Here is a 16,166-nt window from a genome sequence, read left to right as displayed (position 1 = left end):
TATGTTGCCCAGGTTGGTCTCAAACTCCTGGGCTCAAGCAAAACTCCCACTTCAACCTCCCAATGTGCTGGGATTACAGGCAAGTGTCACTGTGCCCGGCCTGGATTCCTAGAACATTTTAAAATCTAGACTAGCAGGCACTGGCTTACGCCTGCAATCCCAGCACTTTGAGAGGCCCAGGCAGGCGGATCACTTGCGATCAGGAGTTCGAGACCAGCCTGGCCAACATGGCAAAACCCAATCTCTACTAAAAATACAAAAAAAGGCCGGGCATGGTGGCTCATGCCCTGTAATCCCAGCACACTGGGAGGCCAAGACGGGCAGATCACGAGGTCAGGAGTGCAAGACCAGCCTAGCCAATATGGTGAAACCCCATCTCTACTAAAAAATATTTTTAAAAATTAGCTGGGCACAGTGGCATGCGCCTGTTGTGCCAGTACTTGGGAAGCTGAGGCAGAAGAATCGCTTGAACCCGGGAGACGGAGGTTGCAGTGAGCCTAGGTTGCTCCACTGCACTCCAGCCTGGGTGACAGAGCGAGACTCCCTCTCAAAAAATAAAAAAGAAATAAAAAATAAAAATACAAAAACAAATTAGCCCAGCGTGCTGGCACATGCCTGTAGTCCCAGCTACTCGGGAGGCTGAGGCAGGAGAATCACTTGAACCCAGTAAGCAGAGGTTTCAGTGAGCCAAGATTGCGCCACTGCACTTCAGCCTGGGCGACAGAATGAAACTGTGTCTCAAAAAATAAAGCTTGGATAAAGTTCAGGAGACAATTATGAATGTCTCTGGGAAATCGTTTTTGTAACCCAGGTTTACCCAACCACAGAAGAATAAGTGACCAAAAGTGTCATCTTTGGCCGGGCATGGTGGCTCACTTGAGGTCAGGAGCTCAAGACCAGGCTGGCAAACATGGTGAAACCCCGTCTATACTATAAATGCAAAAAATTAGCCAGGCGTGGTGGTGGGCGCTTGTTATCCCGGCTACTGGGGAGGCTGAGGCAGGAGAATCGTTTAAACCCGTGAGGCAGAGGTTGCAGTGAGCAGAGATCATGCCATTGCACTCCAGCCTGGGCGACAGATAATATCTGTCTCAAAAAGAAACACAAGTGTCATCTTTATGGACAGAATGATGGTGAGTATGGTATAACCTTTCAAGTACCAGATACAAAAACAAACATCATAAGCAGCCATAATTTCTGGCACACTCTCAATATGGTCCCACAAAAATAACTTACACATCTTGAAAACATTAGGCTACGTGAAGAAGATGTACACAAAAGACCACATATTGTATGATTCTATTCATAGGAAAGTCCAGAATAGGGAAATCTATAGAAGCAGAAAGTAGATTAGCAGTTGCTTAAGGTTAAGGGAGGAGGAGGAATAAGGATGGTAGCTAAAGGGTGAAGTGTTACTTTTTCTTGTGTGTGTGTGTGTGTGTGTGTGTTTGTGTTTGTTTTTAGCTGGTGTACTTGGGTCACAAGGAGTTCTTTCTGAGGTGATGAAAATGTTCTAAAATGGATTGTGATGATGGTCGCACACATCTGTGAGTACAGCAAAAACCACTGAACGGTACACTTCAAATGGCTGGATCGCCATGTGAATTATATCTGAATAAAGCTGTTTACATAAAGAACATACAGCCAATTCCGAAAATGTACTTGTTGACATTTTTGATCATGTGGAAAGTAAGTTACCTCTGTAGTGTCTGGGAGGATGAAGTCTTCGGCTTGCTGTAGTGACACATGCAAGCTGTGCTTTCCCTGGAGACTGTCATTATCTTTCTGTAACCTCACCAGCTCTTCTGAAACCTGTTCCCGTGACTGCATCAGCACTGCCTAAAATAGAAGGAGACACTAATCACAGCCAGAAAGGTAGATCCGGTCTGGTAACAGCTACGCCAGAGAAAAACAAGACCAAACTAAAGCAGTGCCGAGGATGGACGGGGTATGGCGAAGTTCTGCTGGACTTAGAAAAAGCAGTGCAGAGATTTTCTGATTTACAGCACATATTCCACAAGAGGACAGGCAAAGCAGCAAGTATCTGAGGCTCATTCTCCATTGTTCCTACAAACCGCTTAAAAATACTGTCTTCTGGTTGGGCGCGGTGGCTCACACCTGCAATCCCAGTACTTTGGGAGGCTGAGGTGGGTGGATTGCCTGAGATCACAAGTTTGAGACCAGCCTGGGCAAAACAGTGAAACTCCGTCTCTACTAAAATACAAAAAATTAGCTGGGCGTAGTGGCGTGTGCCTGTAGTCCCAGCAACTAGGGATTGGCTGAGGCAGGAGAATCGCTTGAACCCAGGAGGTAGAGGGTGCAGTGAGCCGAGATTGAGCCACTGCACTCCAGCCTGGGCGACAAAGTGAGACTCCATCTCAAAAAAAAAAATTAATTAATTAATAATAATATTTTCCCTCCATATCCCTGTACTAGAGAAGGACCAGGATCTCTAGTTCAATGGAAGTGGCTGACACCATCAAGACCCGTATCAGACAGAGCATGTGCTCTAAGACAACTCCTCTTTTCTCATGGCATGCATTCAGCAGAAAGGAGGGAGAAACCAAGCAGTGTCCTCATTTCCCGTCATGTGTACATCTGTTCAGGCTCAGGATCACTGTGAATGGCCCAGCAGGCCCAGATACTGGAAGTCGTCAAGAGGATCTAAGCTTGGGAATCACAGAGCACTCGAGAAGCTTATTCTTTTTTTTTTTTTTTTTTTTTTTTATTTTGAAACAGAGTCTCACTCTGTAGCCCAGGCTGGAATGCAGTGGTGTGATCTCAGCTCACTGCAACCTCCACCTCCCGAGTCCTGGTTCAAGTAATTCTCCTGCCTCAGCCTCCCAAGTAGCTGGAATTAGAGGCATGCACCACCACGCCCAGCTAATTTTTTTTTATTTTTAGTAGAGATGGGGTTTAACCATGTTGGCCAGGCTGGTCTCGATCTCCTGACCTCGTGATCCGCCCACCTCAGCCTCCCAAAGTGCTGGGATTACAGGCGTGAGCCACCACACCCGGCCAGAGAAGCTTATTCTTAAAATCAGACACACTCCCACTTCTGCTTGTTGCTGTATAAAACAATTTTAGGTATTTCATATTATTTGCATCAATATAAAAGTTACTCCAGCAAATCTGAGTGTAAGACAAAGCTCTCGGAAAGCATGTGGCTCCTGCTACTCTGTAATGCCAGGTCACTTACCTTAAGGGCACACATACATGTAGATTATGCTCTCATACAACATTTATTTTGCAGCTATTACTCTATGCCACGTGTTTTGCTGCCCACAGGAAATACAGAGGTAAAAGACAAAGACTTTGTCCAATAGAGGAGAAAGACAAGTAAACCAAAAACTACAATACCATTAACTGCTATGACAGAGATTGGGTACAGCAGTGATAAAAGGCCAAAGGGGTACCTAATTTGGGGCAGGAAATTGGGGAGAGAGTTAACACTTCCCAGAGGAGGTGATGACTGAGCTGCATCCTGAAGGACAAACAGGCTACAGACAGGCAGTCAAGGCCACGCATATGCTCTGGCTAAATCCCACTGGCTCTTACTGTCTTCAGACTAGAATCCACTGTGCTTTATGATCACTTTCAACCCATTTACAACAAAATATTAGCATCCCACCACCTTGTGGATATGAAAGAAGGGAAAAAAGAATATGTATATATTTGCTTGTTTTTGTAAAGAGAAAAACAGAAAGATAAGGCAAAAATAAATTCAAATGATTACGTATGAGAGTGGGTGGAAATGGGGTGAAAAGGATAGGGAATGGAAATGGAGGATTTATTTTTATACTTTTGATTATGAACCATATTGCATATTCAAAATATAAATCAAAAAAGAAAAATCAAATATGAAAATGTAATATAAAGAGAAACAAATGGAGCTAACTATATGTCAAATTCCTAATACAACCACAGAGAGAACAACTAACATTTGAACACACTACTTAAACTGTAAACCCTTATCTGAGATACAGTCTACGGGCAGAAAGAACTACAAAGAAATGTTGACCTTTCCTTAGTAGATTTGCTGTTGGTAGCAATATTGATGTAGTCATTCTGGAACTATTTTGTCCCCACCTTAAGCAAGTGATCAAATTTAACATCCCCAGTAACGGAAGCACCCATCATTAACATGCCTCATGATGTTAGGAACCTCCCATTGAACCATTTCATCTACACAGTATTCATGCCAAGATGTCTAACCTGAATCACATCACAAGGAGATAATCAGACAAATGAATTCTACAAGACAGCTGGCCTAAAACAAAGCAATCGGCCTGGATTCTTAAAAATAAAAAAAGAGTGGGAGCCTGTTCTAGATGAAAAGTGACTAAGGCAACATGACAACAAGATGAAATTATGTGATCCTTGATTGGTTCCTGGATCAAAATATAGAAAATATAAAAAGGAAAACCACCACTAAAAAATAATCAAGGACTTATTGGGACAACTGGTTAAATTTTAAGGATGTAATAATAGTACTATAGCAATGCAGAACAACTCTTTGTTTTAGGAAATACTAAAATACTTATGACTGTCATACGTACAATAACTCCAAATAGTCCAGCAAAAAACACAAACCAAGACATACATACATACATATCATATACCTACAAACATACACAGAAAGACTAAGAACAAGGGCAAGCATGCACTAAGGTGGTTAGTGTCTCTTACTCATGGTAATTTCAACAAAATGGTCATGTATTAGAGTTCATAGGACCTCAACCTTAATTTCAACAATTCTCCAGTGTCACTCGCACACATTCGTTTTAAGTGAAACCAGCTTGAAAAGTATCTGCAAAGGCTGATGGGTTTTAAAAGACAAGAAGGAGGCCGGGCGCAGTGGCTCACGCCTGTAATCCCAGCACTTTGGGAGGCCAATGCAGGTGGATCACCTGAGGTCAGGAGTTCGAGACCAGCCCGACCAACATGGAGAAACCCCGTCTCTACTAAAAATACAAAATTAGCCGGGCATGGTGTTGCGCGCCTGTAATCCCAGCTACTCAGGAGGCTGAGGGAGGAGAATCACTTGAACCCGGGAGAAGGAGATCAGGCCATTGCACTCCAGCCTAGGCAACAAGAGCAAAACTCCATCTCAAATTAAAAAACAGACAAGAAGGAAAAAGATGCAAGGGGACAAAGGAGTGTAGGAGGCTCACCACTATGAAACTGTCAGTATTTAACAATGATCTTTACGCCAGTGTTATTATTTTGTATTGTCTAATTAGAGAAAACATATGAAACTATGGGTCAATGATTAGGATGAGATGCTTCCCTACAGACCAGGTTTAAGATTTAGGGATCAGTTCATAGGCCATTCAGATACTGACCTAATGCCAATTAAAAACATTCAATGACCATTCCACCCAAGGCTTTTTTTTTTTAAACTGTCATCCCCGGGTAAGCATCAGCTTTGGAGAATCACCCCAGCAGGGCCATCTCTAATTTAGTTGGAAGCATGAGATGTAGGCTCCAACTTTGAGAAAAGGAAAAACAAAGCAAATGTAGCCAGACTGGTAAGGAGGGAGGCCAAGCCTGGGGAACTATCCGCAAAGGCTCTAGGCAGCCCTTGCTCCTAACACTTTGCCCCCATCCCTCTCAGAAAAGATGGCCTTCTGGAAGTTCCCCAGCACCACAGCAGTTACATGTTTTTTTCATAACCCCTGTGAAACTAATAAGGTTTTTTTTGTTTTGTTTTGTTTTTGTTTTTTCTGAGACAGAGTCTTGCTGTGTCACCCAAGCTGGAGTGCAATGGTGCGATCTCAGCTCACTGCAACTTCAGCCTCCCAGGTTCAAGCACTTCTGCCTCAGCCTCCCGAGTAGCTGGGACTACAGGCGCCCACCACCACGCCCAGATAATTTTTTGTACTTTTAGTAGAGATAGGGTTTCACCGTGTTAGACAGGATGGTCTCAATCTCCTGACCTTGTGATCCACCCGTCTCAGCCCCTCAATGTGCTGGGATTACAGGTGTGAGCCACTGTGCCCAGCCCTAATAAGGTTATTCTAAATAAATCAGCCATCCAGGAAGATCACAAAATGACTGGTCAAAAGCTGTACCGGCTAGGGCTCTCAGACATTCAATTTTTTAGCTTTTATTTGGAATTAAAAATTAAATGTAGGTCCATAGTTTATTCTGTTTAGGTTTCCCAAACAGAAAAATAAGTTAAACAATGAGAAAAATTTTTGTTTGGCCAGAAAGTAGGTTTAAAAAAGGAATGATGCCTTTACAATATTTTGTCCATTATTAATGTTCTACAGTCCCGGGAGAAGACAACAATAACTACTTTGGACAGGATGATAAATTCCTATCAAAGATGATATCAAGATAGAACAAAAAAGGAATATATGTAACATAGTTATCATTTACTTAAAAGTAAACTTACCATCTGTTCCTGAACATCCCTCTTTGCCTGGGAAAATCCCTGTTGTAACTCTTCAAGTAAGATCTCGGATGCTTGGGCTCTTAGAACAAGTGCAGAGATCTTTAAAAAAAACACATGCATAGAAATATAGTTAGGAAATCGGTTATTCTGAAACTAACTCTTCCATCTTCTAAGTATTTAGTGTCTGGAATTGACATTTTATTGGTTCATGGTAACCACTCACCATCATCCAACAGCTGTGTGCACATCTGCTGTGTGCAAAGCCTTGGCCTTTCGGATAACACAAGGCAGTGCCAAAGCCCGAGTCACATGCAGCCACACAGTAACAGAGAGCATTCTATGGGTGTCTAGGCAGATATTATCTCACATGACCTAGTTGGAGCTATGTTTAAAGATGTTTAAAAAAAAAAAAAATCAAGCCGGGTGCAGAGGCTTACACCTGTAATCCCAGCACCTTGGGAGGCTGAGGCGGGCAGATCACCTGAGGTCAGGGGTTCGAGGCCAGCCTGGCCTGCATGGTAAAACCCCATCTCTACTAAAAATTTAAAAAATTAGCTGGGTGTGGTGGCGGGCGCCTGTATTCCCAGCTACTCGGGAGGCTGAGGCAGGAGAATTTCTTGAACCTGGGAGGCAGAGGTTGCAGTGAGCCCAGAATGTGCCCTTGCACTCCAGCCTGGGCGACAAGGCGACAAGTGCAAAACTCCGTCTTGGGTTTAAAAAAAAAAAAAAAAAAAACTTATTTCACATAAATCAGTGTAGAATTTGGCACAAAAAACAGGCAAACAGACAAACTGAACAGACCATAGTTCTGAAACTAATCCACACAGAGCAATGGGGGAAAGTGGATCTTTTCACCAAGTCATACAGAAATTGGCTAGCCATACTTTAAAAAAAAATTTTATCCTTATCTACACTGTGTGTGTGTGTGTGTGTGTCTCTAAGTCAGTTCTAAAGGAATTTTAGATATAAATGTGAATAAAGCCTCTATAATATAGGATATCTTCCTAACTCCATAGGAAGTGATTCCTTTTTAAAAAGGAAGAAAATCACAAACCGTAAAGAAATGATTAACAAACTTGATTTTTTTTTTTTCTTTGAGACGGAGTTTCATTCTTGTTGCCCAGGCTGGAGCGATCTTGGCTCACGGCAACTTCCACCTCCTGGGTTCAAGCGATTCTCCTGCCTCAGCCTCCCGAATGGCTGGAATTACAGGCGTGCGCCAACACACTCGGCTAATTTTGTATTTTTAGTAGAGACAGGGTTTCTCCATGTTGGTCAGGCTGGTCTTGAACTCCCGACCTCAGGTGATTTGCCCACCTCGGTGTCCCAAAGTGCTAGGATTACAGGCGTGAGCCACTGCGCCCACCCAAATTTGACATTATTAAGGACTTCTGTTCATTAAAAGACACCATTAACGAAGACATAAGCTACTGACGGGCCAGGTGCATGGCTCACGCCTTTAATCCTAGCACTTTGGGAGGCCAAGGCGAGTGGATCACTTGAGGTCAGGAGTTCAAGACCAGCCTGGTCAACAATGTGAAACCTACTAAAAATACAATAATTAGCCGGGTGTGGTGGTGAGTGCCTGTAATCCCAGCTACTCAGGAGGCTGAGGCAGGAAAACTGCTTGAACCCAGGAGACAGAGGTTGCAGTGAACCGAGGTTGCGCCACTGCACCCCAGCCTGGGTGACAGAATGAGATTCCATCTCAAAAACAAAACAAAAAACAGCAAATATAAGTTACTAAGTAAAAGACATCTGCAATACTTGTCAACAAAAGATTCTGACAAGATTATATAAAGGACACCTAACAAATCAGTTTTTAGAGACCAAAAAGAAGTAAAATAAACAGACAACACAATAGAAAGATGAGGATAAGACTTGAGCAGGAATCTCTCACACACACAGTATCACAATGGCCAAGAAACATGAAAAATGCTAAATAACTTCAATGGTCATTAGAGAAATGCAAACTAAGCCACAATGAAATACCATTACACACCCACCGAAATGGCTATAATTAAAATAACAAAATGACGTTTTTTCAAGACCTTGGAACCACAGGAACGCTCATACATTGCTGGTGGAGGTTAAACTGGTGTAACCACTCTGGAAAACTATGTGGCATTTTGAACGTTTGTACCCAAGCATTCCACCCCACTTACAACTCCTGCAGAAACACGTCCACCACGCCCTATGCAAAAATGTCAAAGGAACATTATTCATAGTATCCCAGAACTGGAAACAACTGAAATACCCATCAACATTAGTCTGGATAAATTGTGGCATTTCCGTATAATGGTATGACTATTCAACAATGAAAACAAACTTACTCCATGCATCATGAGTAGGAATAATACACTGTTGAACGGTGGCAGACAGATGCAGAATAACACAGACTGTATGGCTTCATTTTCTAAACATGAAGCACAGGTTAATCTGATGGTGTTACAAGTTAGGACAGTGGCTGCCTGTCGGGAGGGAGCTGTAGGTGCGGGGAAAGTGAGGGCTTCGGGGGACTGGCTAATATTCTATTGCTTGATCTCAATGGTGGTTACACAGATGTTGGTTCTGGTATGTTTGGTGTATCTGTATATGCTATTTTTTTTTTCATGTTGCTATACTTTTACAAAGTTTAAAAGAAAATAATTAGTATCTTGGTCAGCAAGTTTCCAGTGCAGCAGGAAAACCTAACTAATACAAACTAAAAAGGAAAGGAGAATCAGAGCCTCCCGGCGTTTACTGACCAACTATTTCAAAAGTTATTCTTTAAAAATCTGTAAAACAGATATCACAGAATGATCAGTAAGAAATCGTTTTACCTGAGGGAAAATAAAACTGCCAAATCTTGAAGGCAAAAGAAACATGACTCTGTTTTTTGAATCTTTCATTTAAATAACCAGTCATCCCTCATGAGCCACACTCTACAAACCCTCCCTTACCTGGTGACTCGAATCTTCGCTACTTTGCTTTATGAAGTCTTCCAGTTCCTGCTTATCTTTCATTGTCTTCTCTAACTGGTCATTAGCTTGCCTTAGCATCTGCTGTAGTTTTTTCACCTATATCATTTTAAAAGTCAATTAGAAAGAAAAACCAGAATCCTTTTATAAATTTTTCAAAAAAATCTAACTGCAGAATTAAAAAAAAAAAAAAAAAAACTCTATGTCTTTTTCTGGGAAACACCATAGATTTTTTAATTCAGACAGAAATTAGATAAATGACCTCAAGAGACAACTATACTGTGCTTTACAGTCCAATCATTTTTCACACACGTCTCATCTGAAAACATCTGCTTCTCCCCCAGACCCTCCAGGCCATGACACTGTTCTCCCTAACTAGAGTGTATCCTCTGTCTCCAGGCTACAATCCACACTAACACCAGAAATTGTGAAAAAAGTGAAATAATATAATTTCCCTACTTAAAGCTCTAAATGCCTCTCAAAGTCTTCAGGGTAAATTTTTTTTTTTTTTTTTTTTTTTGACATAGTCTCTCGCTCTGCAGTCTCGGCTCACTGCAACCTCCACCTCCTGGGTTCAAGGGATTCTCCTGCCTCAGCCTCCTGAGTAGCTGGGATTACAGGCACGCACCACCACACCCGGCTAATTTTGCATTTTTAGTAGAGATGGGGTTTCTCCATGTTGGCCAGGCTGGTCTTGAACTCCCAACCTCAGGTGATCCGCCCACCTTGGTCTCTGAAAGTGCTGGGATTATAGGCGTGAGCCACCGCACCCGGCTTCAGGGTAAAATTTAAATCTCTTCAGTCATCACCGCTCCCATCATGGTCTTTGTAGTTTACTCTCCCATTATTTTGTAACAATCACCCCCTGTGCCCAGCCACATAACTACTCATACTTCCTAGAATACATCATTTTCTTTCCTAACTCTGTTCTTTGTACATCTTTTCTCTCCATGAACACCCTTTTCCCACTTCTTTTTCTGACGAATTCTTAGCCAGGCCTTAAAACAGTCTACTGAAATGTCTGTGAAAACCACTGCTACACCATACCACCAGGGGCCAGCTACATGAGTTCTGCAAATACCTTTAGAAGTTAACCTTTGAAACATCGATGAGTAAAGCACACAGTGTATGAAGGAACTCCACAGCAATGACATTTGAAAATATTAAACCATCATTCTAACCTGCTTAAAGTTATTTTGAAGACTAGGAATAATCTTCATAGCAACCAAAGAACAATTTGGAAATACAAGGAAAAAGTATCTTTCTTATATATACTTTTACAAGCCTACTCTCATGAATTTCTACATTATTTCCTAAATGCTATCAAAATACCCATTATTAAACACTGCGTTTGAAAAGGTACTGAAGATTTATCAATCTCAGCATACCGAATCTACCAAAGCTTAATTTCTGTGAACTTATTAACCTTAATTCAACAAATTTATGACAAGAAGTAAGCAATAAGCAATGAAGGACACAAATTCTGATTAGCATTCAATTAAGCCTTTATTCTTTTAGAGGCAACAATCAACCTTTTATCTCCCTGAGATCTCCACATCATAAAGTACTTTCCATGTACATAAAATCATTTTTAGGCCTTAGATGGAAGGGGCAGCAGTAGAAGAGATGAGGCAGTGTCCCTTTAAGAGCTGGGCTGGCCTGTGCAGATACACAAAAGCAGAGTCCTAGTGAGCTCCACTGGAAAAGCAGCTGCCATTGCATGTACCACGTTATCTCATAACTTAACAAGATGGATACGCTTCATAATGTAAATGGGGCTGGGGGCAGAGGGGAGGCAATTAATTCTGCACCTCCAATGAAAACTACAATAGATACCCAATTTGGCACATCCAGAAGAAACTCACCTGGTCTCTTGTTTCAGCCTCCTGAATCTGAATTCCTTGTAACTGTTTTTCGTAATTGGAACACATATCACAACGTCTACCAAGTTTATTTCCAGCATTATGCACCTGAAGGGCACCAAAATTACTTCTTATCAGGCAAAACAAAATAAATCTACATCACACACTTGAGGTACACGTGCACAGTCTTACCAAAGGTGCTCAGTAGAACATGAAGTTAACACTTTCTTCAGGGCCTTATGGCAAAAAGTTACAATATAGGGTCAGATTCTAAAATGTCAAACTCTCCAGTACAAGTATGACAGGACACATGGGACACAATTTATTGCCAAGAGGCACAAAACCTCACATCTGAGGACAACACAAAGCAAGTAAAAGGTACTATACCGTGGTACTCACAGTTCAATACTAACCAACCACTGGGAAGGAAAAACAAATAAAGACAGTGCCAAGTCACCGTTTCACCAGCTCCAAGTATAAAATAGGTATGAAACTAGTAAATAGCACCTTCGCACATATGTTTTACATAAAACCAACGAGAATTCTTTCAGGCCTCAGTAAGCTGTTCCACTTACTGACCCATGGCTTCCTTAAAGGGAAGCAGCCCTCAGTCAAGGAAAGCCCCAGGAGTCAAGTTTTGCAACTAAGTCGAAGGGAACACTTGAGCAACTCGCTTTATCTTTCCCAGCCAGTTTTCTCACCTGTAAATCGGGAATAACCATGCCCCACTTGCCTCATTATAATCACAAAGCTTAAAGAGATCAGGTGTGTGAAAGGCCTTTGTAATCCATAAAGCATTAGGCAAATATCTAAGGGTTTATCTCCTAATCTCACCTGTAAATTTACAAATTCTCTAAGAAGGAAAATCGACTTCATTAAAGATTGGCTTCTTTTCTCTCCCATATTTCCAACCCCTCTTTAAACCCGCTCTTAGCATCAACAGCAGACAAGCAATTGCGCTTTCGATCTAAAGGAAAGATGAAAGCCTGAATCCTGGAATACACTGAGATTACAGAAAACTGCAAAGCAAACCAAATTCAGGTTGCTCTAACTTAAATTCAGCAATGCTAGTCAGGCAGATCGCTCCAACCTGAGAGTTGTGAGTTCAGGTGAGGAAGTTCACATTCGCTGTGATTAGCTAGCTAGCTCCTTTCTCTGTCACAATTACCTGGAATAGCCGACGCGGACTATGACAAGGGTCAGGTGACACGGGTTAACATCCACTTGCTGGCAACATGTGCCTGCACTGACTCCAGGAACCATCTGCTGAATGAATGATAAATCCCAGAGCTTCCCAGTGTGCCTCAGTGTGAGCAAGAGGAAAAACGTGAGAAAGGCAACTCACCTCTTTCTGCAAGAGATTCCATTCTGTCTCACTAACTAAACGATAACCACTCGGGGACACGTACGCACTCTCCATGCCCTGGGTAACGCTGGAGAGGAGGGACGCCGTCTCTTCTTGTTCTGGTGTCATCGCCTTGATTGCTCTCTCCTGATCTTTGGTTAACATAAACCCACTTGGCATCTGGAGCGACCCAAGGGATGCAGTATCAAAGTTCTCAGACACTGAATCTGCTCCTACCAGTGGTCCAAAATCTGACTCGTCCAGGTTTCCAGCAGATTTTGCTTTGTAGTTATAGCCTAAAGCTTTGGATTGCAATGAGCCTGAAGTTCCCAAGCTGTCTGTAGACTGTGCTCTCCTGAGTCCATCTTTAAACATGTCATTGTCCGATTTACTGAAAGGATCTCCAGCTGGCAACAATAAGTCTGCATCTAAGGAATGGACGGAACCATGGGTGCTATCTAAATGCTCCTGAAATGTGAAAATATATATTGCCAAGTTAGACAATTCTCTGCATTTAAAAAAAAATAAATGTATTGTTACACATGATAATCATTAATGTGCTACCTTCATAGACTCATTGAACAAAAATTTACCAAGTGTCATTTCTACATGCTGGACATGAAACCAGGCCCTCAGGATACAACTGTGAGCAAGATGTAATCCCTGACCTAGAGATAGATACAGCTTCAAAAACACAAGGTAAGTAAGCAGACTGTTATAATACTGTGATAAAAGGATGGGCTAGAGCTCTGTGCTGAATGCTGTGGTAGCTCAAAGAGCTCCCAAATACAAAGAGTTGGGGAAGGTCACCTGCAATTCAGTGTTGCGTACGTCAAGCGTGAGGTGCCTATCGTATATCCAAGTAGAGATGTCCCCTTAATAGAGGGACACAGAAGTCTTTCAATAGAGACTTGGGAGTAACGATTGTATAATGATAATTAAAATCACAGCAGCAAATTAGAACACCTAGGATGAGTGCGTAGGAAAAGAGGGCCAAGGGCAGAACCCTGAGAAAGACTTAACATTTTGGGGATGAGCAAAGGAGAGGACAGAGTAGTAGGAAGGAAATGACGAGAATGTGGTATTTTCTTTTTTTTTTTTTTTTTTTTTTTGGAGACGGAGTCTCGCTTTGTCGCCCAGGCGGAGTTCAGTGGCGAGATCTCAGCTCACTGCAAGCTCCGCCTCCCGGGTTCACGCCATTCTCCTGCCTCAGCCTCCTGAGTAGCTGAGACTACAGGTGTCCGCCACCACGCCCAGCTGATTTTTTGTATTTTTAGTAGAGACGGGGTTTCACCATGCTGGCCAGGATGGTCTCGATCTCCTGACCTTGTGATCTGCCCGCCTTGGACTCCCAAAGTGCTGGGACTACAGGCATAAGCCGTCGCGCCCAGTCCAATAATGTGTTATTTGCAAGCAAGGTGTAATCAACATGTTCAATGTTGTATACTATGCGAAAGAAGATGCAAAACGTCACATATTATGTAAGTCCGTCTATTGAAGATGTCCAGAACAAGTAAATCCGTAGAGACATAAAGCAGATTAGTGATTGCTAGAGGCTGGGGAGGAAGGGAAAACGGGGAGTGACTCTAATGGGTATGAGGTCTCCTTTGGGAGTGATAAAAATGTTTTCAAACTAAAAACATTTGTGTATATATGCAATATCACTGAATTATACACTTTAAATTTTATGTTATATGAATTTTATCTCAATTTTTAAACAACGTGGTACAGCACATTACCAAAGGCAAAAAGCAAACCAGTGCCATTACATGAAGCAGTTGCATAGTTAGTGGGGAAATAAGACAAATTTATTTAAAGAAAAATGTAACAAGTTTTCTTTCCAACTGAATTTATTCCATTTAAATGACAATATTTTAAGATAATATCCTTTCTACGTTTTGTTGTTAAATGCCCTTTTTTAAATGAACCAGAGGAGACTGTGGAATACAGTTGTTGTTACTGGCAAGTGCATGTTACCAATTTTTTAAAATGTTTTAAAAATATTCTTGGTGTAATAAAAAGGTGACAAATTTTGAATTAATGCCGCCATTTCTTTCCTTTTAAAGATTTTTACTCATCTGAGGGCTGGGCGCAGTGGCACATGCCTGTAATCCCAGCCCTTTGGGAGGCTGAGGTGGGCAGATCATGAGGTCAGGAGATCGAGACCATCCTGGCTAACACAGTGAAACCCCGTCTCTACTAAAAATACAAAAAATTCGCCAGGCGTGGTGGCAGGCGCCTGTAGTCCCAGCTACTCGGGAGGCTGAGGCAGGAGAATGGCGTGAACCCGGGAGGTGGAGCTTGCAGTAAACCGAGATCACGCCACTGCACTCCAGCCTGGGTGACAGAGAGAGACACCGTCTCAAAAAAAAAAAAAAAGATTTTTACTCATCTGAAACTGCAATGGCTAAGAACACAAATCTCATATATATTAAGCTTACTATGGCAAAGATCCCAAGTAAGTATCCTAATAAAAACTAGGATAAGCCATTCTGTTAGTTTACAAATAAACCTAACACGCACTGCTATGTATGACACACAGTGCTGCTGTGATACTGAAGAGGGAAGGGGCTAGGGACAGAACAGCTGTGAGGGCCATTTGAAAAACATCAGACTACAGGCCTGGTGCAGTAGCTCGGGCCTGTAAATCCAACACTTTGGGAGGCTGAGGTGGGAGGATAGGTTGAGCCCAGGAGTAAAAGACCAGCCTGGGCAACATAGGGAGACCTCGTTTCTACAAAAAAAATTAAAAATTAGCCAGGCATGGTAGCGCATGCCTGTAGTCTCAGCTGCTCAGGAGGCTGAGGCAGGAGGATTGCTTGAGCCTAGGAGATCGAGGCTGTAGTGAGCTGTGATGGTGCCACTATACTCTAGCCAGCCTGGGTGGCAAGAATGAGACCCTGTCTCAAAAAACACAAAACAAAAAACCCCACATCAGACTACTAAATGGGCAATAATATCTTAAAAATATTTACATTCTTGAATTCAGCAGGTTTTTTTTTTTGTTTTTTTTGTTTTGTTTTGTTTTTTGTTTTGTTTTGTTTTGTTTTGTTTTTCCTGGAGGCAGAGTCTCGCTTTGTCACCCAGGCTGGAATGCAGTGGCGCAATCTCGGCCCATTGCAGCCTCCACCTCCTGGGCTCAAGGGATTCTCATGCCTCAGCCACAGTGAGTAGCTAGGACTACAGGCACCAGACACCGCACACGGCTAATTTCTGTATTTTTAGTAGAGACGGGTTTTATCATGTTGGCCGGGCTGGTCTCAAACTCCTGGCCTCAAGTGATCTGCCTGCCTCAGCCTCCAAAAAGTGCTGCGATTACACTTGTGAGCCACTGTGCCTGGCCAGGCAGTTCTTTTCCTAAGAACTTATACTAAAAATAAAATGAAATAAAATAAAATAAAATCAGATGCATCCACGATTTTTGTACAAGGAAAAATTATATATAACATTATGATATTACTTATAATAATGAAAAATTGGATGGTAGTAAAAAGTGGATCCAACTTGACTATCAGTGTGTTAATCACGCTTTTCATTTTCTATATTTCATGATGTCTTGATTTACTGGAGGCCTTGCTGGCATGAAGAAACTGCTTCCC

At 42.2% G+C, this 16,166-nt stretch overlaps 1 protein-coding gene across 3 annotated transcripts in view; it reads right to left on the bottom strand.

Annotated features, from left to right (window-relative positions):
* The window catches only part of RABEP1 (rabaptin, RAB GTPase binding effector protein 1), a 111,927-nt gene that overhangs the window by 9,699 nt on the left and 86,062 nt on the right, over positions 1 to 16,166 (bottom strand). For all 3 annotated transcript variants that reach the window (XM_008010011.3, XM_008010013.3, XM_073004624.1), the window contains 5 exons: positions 12,568 to 13,035; positions 11,226 to 11,330; positions 9,343 to 9,459; positions 6,401 to 6,499; positions 1,699 to 1,839 (listed from right to left, as the gene is read on the bottom strand). In XM_008010011.3, the coding sequence (XP_008008202.3) occupies positions 1,699 to 1,839; positions 6,401 to 6,499; positions 9,343 to 9,459; positions 11,226 to 11,330; positions 12,568 to 13,035 (930 nt within the window). The remainder of the gene's footprint in view (positions 1 to 1,698; positions 1,840 to 6,400; positions 6,500 to 9,342; positions 9,460 to 11,225; positions 11,331 to 12,567; positions 13,036 to 16,166) is intronic.

This window comes from Chlorocebus sabaeus, chromosome 16, assembly GCF_047675955.1.
Source record: "Chlorocebus sabaeus isolate Y175 chromosome 16, mChlSab1.0.hap1, whole genome shotgun sequence".
Classification (NCBI taxonomy): domain Eukaryota; kingdom Metazoa; phylum Chordata; class Mammalia; order Primates; family Cercopithecidae; genus Chlorocebus; species Chlorocebus sabaeus.
This window is presented reverse-complemented; position numbering and strand designations above follow the sequence as displayed.